This window comes from Fukomys damarensis, unplaced genomic scaffold (genome assembly GCF_012274545.1).
Source record: "Fukomys damarensis isolate Sample0158 unplaced genomic scaffold, DMR_v1.0_HiC HiC_scaffold_33, whole genome shotgun sequence".
In the NCBI taxonomy this organism is placed as follows: Eukaryota; Metazoa; Chordata; class Mammalia; order Rodentia; family Bathyergidae; genus Fukomys; species Fukomys damarensis.
This window is the reverse complement of record NW_022900945.1, coordinates 56539674-56545512: the sequence shown is the minus strand read 5'-3', so window position 1 is coordinate 56545512 and position 5839 is coordinate 56539674. Positions and strand designations below refer to the sequence as shown.

Genomic DNA, 5839 nt, shown 5'->3' with positions numbered 1-5839 from the left:
GGGGCAGCCAGGAGGCGACCAAGAGCCCCGAGCCCCGCAGTCCCGCCGGCTACCGCGCCTTCGGCCGGGCCGTTGTGGGGCTGGAAGTCCACACGCGGACCAGCCTGGGGTCCCTCCATGCCCCCTCCTGGCCTACACTCCCGACCGTCAGAGAACGCTACGACCCTACCTCTGCGCCCGCAACCACGATCCTGAAACAGCGCGGTGATCCCAGCCTTCCTCGGGAGCAGAGGCCGGAGGATGGCTGAAAGTTCGAGGCCAGGCTGGACTACTAGCGAGACCCTGTCTCAAAAAAAAAAGACAGAAATGCTTCAGATAGGCTCTAGAAATGGAGGCCGGCAGCTTCTAAGTGAAGGGGAGAACGTGCAGACTTCAAGAGGAAGGTTTAGGAGAAATAATGTATAGATCAGGGCAGGATAAAAGTCAAATGGGCCATTTACTAATAATCTAATCGCTGTGCTAAACTTTTCTATTTATTTATTTAGGCGGCGGGGGCGGGGATCGAACTCGGGTTCTTGAGCTTGTGAGGCAGGCAGCGGAACCACTCAGCCAAATCGCCGAAATTACTTATTTTTTATTTTGGGGGTTTTTTTGAGACGAGGTCTCATTGTGTAGTTCAGGTTGGCCTTGAACTCATGGTGATCCTCCTGCCTCAGCTTCCTGTGAGTGCTGGGATTTCAGGTGTGCACCACCACACCTGGCTCTAAACTTTTCTGTTTTTTGAGACAGGTTATCCTACCTCAGCCTCTCCAGTGCCAGAATTACTGGCATATGACATCCTGCCTGGCTAAACTCACAATTAATTTAAGAAAGAAAAAATTGGAAGCCGCGCGTGGTGGCGCATGCCTGTAATGCCAGCATTTGGGAGGCTGAGGCAGGAGGGTCGCTGTGAATTCAAGACCAGCCTGGGCTACATAGTGAGACCGTGTCTCAAAAAAACAAACAGGACCGGGGATTTGGCTCAGTGGTTCTGCCACCTGCCTCGCAAGCGCAAAGACCCTAGTTCAAGCCCTGGTACCAAAAAAGCAACAACAAAAAAAACATAAAAACACACAAAAAGAAAAAAATTGGATATGGTGGCATACACCTAGAGTTGAAAATGCATCTCACTACCTTTCTTGCTTAGAAAAATCTACACAAGAACACCTCAGGCAACCAAAGTTTGGTTCAGCTACTGCGAGTTGCTACAAGATTTATATGAGTAATATGAAAAGTTAGGCATAGAGACACAGGCCTGTAATCCCAGCACTTGGAGGCAGAGGTGGGACGATCACCCCAAGTTTGAGGCCAACCTGTGCTACATAGTTCAAGACCAACCTGAACTACGTACCCAGTCTCAAAACAAGGTAGCAAGGCTGGGGATTTAACTCAGTGGTACCACACCTGCTTCGAAAGTGCAAGGTGGTGAGTTTGATCCCCATTCCCCCCAAAAAACGTGGCAAATATGTATTGCTCAATCGGTAATCCCAGCACTGAGGCAGGAGGAGTGCCAAGAGTTCAAGGCCAGCGGTGCTCAATTAGATCTCTTCTTGCTTTTACCTTTAGGCTATTTATTTTTTGGTGGGTTTTTGTTTGTTTGTTTGTTTTTGAGGCAGGGTCTCATTATGTAGTTGAGACTGACCTGGAACTCACTATGTAGGCCAGGCTGGTCTCAAACTCACAGCGATCCTCCTGCCTCAGCCTCCTGAGTGCTGCAATTATAGGCGTGCACCACCACTCCTGGCTTACCTTTAGACTATTTAAATCTTCACAAAGAGAATTAATATATTTGAATTTTGTTTTGGTTTTTAAATTTTTATTTGCATTTATTTTATGCTTAATTTATTCCTGAGACAGTTTCTGTTTCTTCAGTTTCTCCTGGGATTTTGTTTCTTCTGTGTACCCTTCTCCTCCTCTGATTTAGGGACAGTTTTTTTCTTTTCAGTCAGGATCATCAAAGTATGGCAGGGGAGCTCATGGACAGGGAGCTGTGTGTGTCAGGCAGTGCATCTTGGGTGCCTGACTCATCTGGATGTGTTCAATGAGCACAGAATCTCCGGCAAAGCCCAGGAGGTCAGCATTACTCTCTCCACTTTCAAGCATCTGCAGCAAAAATTCAACACTCTTTTGAGCCAGCAAGCCTGTGTCCAGCCCTACTGTTAGGCCTGGACAGACCTACCAACTCTGTGAGTGTAATGCTACAATGACACATTTTGCTTCTTTAGAGTGACATCCTGCCAGATGTGGTGGCACGTGCCTGTAATGCCAGCACTCAAAAAGCTGAGGCAGGAGAATTGCCTCAAGTCTGAGACCAGCCTGGACTACACAGTGAGTTCAAGGCCAGCCTGGATTACATAGCAAGACCTTGCCTCACACAAAAATATAAATAAATAAAAGAGCCCAAAACATAGTAAATTCAATCCCAGCCTAGACTACATAGTGAGACCCTGTGTCAAAAAAACTATTAATAGGTGCAGGGATTTAGCTCAGTGGCTCTGCAGCCTGCCTGGCAAGCACAAAGTCCCGAGTTCTATCCCCGTACCAGGAAGGAAAAAAAAAAAAGAGACAAAAAACAACCTATAAATAAACGAATAAAGTCGACGTTCTTCAGATACTTGGTGGCCAGGCAGTTTTGCTAGCATTCTTAAAGTGAACACAAAGATCTGAATTTCTTTTTTTTTACCTTTGGCTTTTTGGAGATGGATTTTCTCTATGTGGCCCAGGCTGGCCTCAAACTCAACTCACAGAAATCCTCCTGCTTTACCCTCCCGAGTGCTGAGATTTCAAGTAGGTGCCACCAGGTCCAGCTTGAACCTCTTGATTTGTGTGGTTGTATGGGGTTTTCTGGGTCAAGAAAGTAACAAACCATTTTCACAAGTTTTTTGTTTTTTCCTTCTGGTTCTGGGGATCACATGCAGGACTTGCACTTGCAAGGCAGGTGGCAGCACCACTAAGCTAATTCCCTGGCCCACTGTTTTCTAGTTTTGAGCTGCTTTCTACTCCTCTCTCTCCTCCTCAGTATAATTGGGAAAATATGAGCCGGACCTGGTGGCGCACACCTGCAATCCCAGCACCCGGGAGGCTGAGGCAGGAGGATCGCTGTGAGTTTGAGACCAGCCTGGGCTACATAGTGAGTTCCAGGTCAGTCTCAACTACATAGTTGAGACCCTGTCTCAAGAAAAAAAAAAAAAAAAATTGGGAAACTATTACCAGCTCTATGTGCCTTAGAGCACTTGCAGATTAAATGAGATAACAAGGTTTAAGAGGAGTTTTTAAATGAGGGGGGAGGGAGGGAACGTGTATGAGAAAAGAATTAAAATGTGTTATGTACATGTGCCAACTCTCCGTAATAGACTAATCACTATGCACTGCAAACATACACTAATACAAATTTAAAAATAAATTAAACAGGTCTGGGGATTTTGCCAGCGGTGCCACCACCTGCCTCACAAGCACAAGGTCTGGAGTTCGATCCTCCGTACAAAAACAAAACAAAACAACAAAAAAAGGGCGTGGTGAACACCTGTAATCCCAGCACGCGGGAGGCTGAGGCAGAAGGATCACCGCGAGTTCAAGGCATAGTGGGCTCCACAGTGAGTTCAAGGCCACTACATAGTAAGACACTTTCTCAAAATGTAAATCCCCACACGTAAACTGAGTTTCCGAACTCGCCCATTACGCAGACCCCGTCCCTCGGTCGGTGACGGAACCAGCGTTGAGCACACACGGCAGGCCGCGGACCTTCCGCCTAGAGTCAGCCCTGGCGCTTCACGTAAGTCAAGGTTGTTTACTCCCCGCTGACGGGACCCAGGGCTTCCAGGTCGCGTGGCAAGCAAACCCAACCAGCCCTGCAAGCACCCGCAAAACTTTTGCCCAATTTCCTTCCAGTCCACTTTCAGGGTACTTCCGCGACTTCGGGCCCACGCTACCCAATCCCCGCCTGACTAAATACTGCTACCCCATTGGCTACACCTCCCTTCCGCTGTCCATTCTGACCAATCACAAAGGAGTTGGCCTGGAGCGGGCGACTCCATCGCCTGCTCCTCTGATTCCCCTAGGTCTGTGGCTTCCAATCAGGACTCAAGCGCGGGAAGAGCGCCAGCGGCGGGGGAGGGGATGCCTAGAAGCTGCGCCTTTGTTCCCGGCGTGGCCGTCGCTGCTGAAGAGCTGGCTGGAGCCCAGCGCGCTCACGCTTCTTGTGCTCCAGTCACGGCCACCCTGGGCTTCCCTGAGGAGACCGCCGTAGCTGCCTGTTTTCCCTAAAAGCAGTTCAGCGTCTCAGTCCCCGACTCCCAGGTGCAGCCGGCCTCGCAGGTGCGGGGTGCGGGGCGCGGGGCGGGGCTTAGCCGGGCAGGACCAGGATGCAGATCCTGGAGGAAGAGGGCAGTGTGCGGCGTCCGCGGCCCGAAGGTCGGGCCGGTGTGGTGGGAGGACGCCACGGGTGGGAAGAGCCACCGCCTCCCTTCGCGACTGCCCCGTACGCCTTCCTGCAGAAGCATGGATCTCGAGTCCTCCGACCTGCTGGACGAGTTCCTGGAGCCCCCAGAAGATGCCTTCTCTGCGGGGTCCCTCCTGGAGCTGGGCTTCACCCGCTCCCCTCCGGAGGTTCCGGGGACCAGGCTCGGAGCACAGGGGCGGCGCGGCTGTTGGAGCGTGGTGGGTGGCAGGAAAGAGGAGGTGAAACACGCCTGATGAGAAGTCCCCCTTAGGGAGAAATCTCCGAACAGAGGTTCCAGAGTAGACGCTTGGTGTAGGTGCAGCTGTGTATGTCCAGCGCTGGGGCAGAAGAGATGGAAACGCAGCTTGAGCGATCCAAGTGTGCTGTCAGGTAGGACCTCGGAAACCCTTCCTGGCGCGTACCTACACCTCTCCCGTTACAGGGCCTTCGAGAAAGCGAGTCTGAGGATTTCCTGAACCTTTTCATCAACCCTAACGAGGTGTATTGCTCTGAAGCATCTCCTGGCAGCGACAGTGGCACCTCGGAGGCCCCTGGTCGCTCTGACAGCCCCCCTGCCCCTGCGGCACCCAGTTCTCCTGCCCTCTACGAGGTCGTCTATGAAGCAGGGACTCTTCAGCGGGCACAGGGGGAAGCTGGGCCAACCTTAGGGCTGCTCTCCATCCAGCTAGGTCAGTGACGGGAAGAAGGTGAGGGACCTCCCCAGACCCTGTGCTGCAAGGTCCCCTCTCCCTGGCCTCCAGCCACCTTGCTTCCTCCAGGTCACTGGAGCCCACAGTTCGTGGTACCTGATGCCTGCAACGCTCATGCCCACATCCTCCCCAGTGCCACGGCCTCAGTGCCTCCAGCTACTCTGGTGAGTCTGGGCCTAAGTCAGAACCCATGTGATCTGCACTCGGGAACTGACGGGGGAACTGCGTCTCTGCCACTTTTTGTGGCCTGAACAGCCAGGTGACATGAGTGGGAAAGTCCCCAGGAGACAAAAGCCCTGGGACAGGGTGGTGACGACACTGCTGCAGGAGTCCAGACCCGTGTTCACTGTGCTCCACCAGAGCCCCTCAGGCTTGGTCAGGAATGGGGCTAGGACACAACAGGACGCCGTCAAGTCCAGCTGCTTAGTGGGCCCAGGATGGCAGGGTGAGGAGCGGGCAAGGCCACAGACCACTTTCTCCCCCTGGGTCCCAGGGCTGCATGGCGATGGGGGGCTTTGCTGTGGTCACTCTTCTGACTTCAGCATGAGAAGTGCTTTGTACTCAAAAGGCAAAGAATAGGCCCTAGCTTCCCTTCAATACGTGGTTGAGGGGCCAGGGATTTAACTCTGTGGTTCCTCTGCCTGCCTTGCAAGCTCAAGGACCCGAGTTTGATCCCTGGTACAAAAAAAAAAAAAAAAAAAAAAAAAAGTGG

The 5839-nt window shown here is 52.1% G+C and overlaps 1 protein-coding gene across 2 annotated transcripts in view; it reads left to right on the top strand.

Moving 5' to 3' along the window:
• Nucleotides 1-4211: 4211 nt before the first annotated feature.
• The window catches only part of Creb3l4 (cAMP responsive element binding protein 3 like 4), a 4840-nt gene continuing 3212 nt past the window's right edge, over nt 4212-5839 (top strand). Inside the window, exons 1-4 of one of the 2 annotated variants that reach the window (XM_010617327.3) lie at nt 4212-4293; nt 4473-4635; nt 4860-5106; nt 5179-5291. In XM_010617327.3, the coding sequence (XP_010615629.1) occupies nt 4477-4635; nt 4860-5106; nt 5179-5291 (519 nt within the window). In that variant the 5' untranslated portion in view covers nt 4212-4293; nt 4473-4476. The other variant, XM_010617328.3, reaches the window with a different exon arrangement.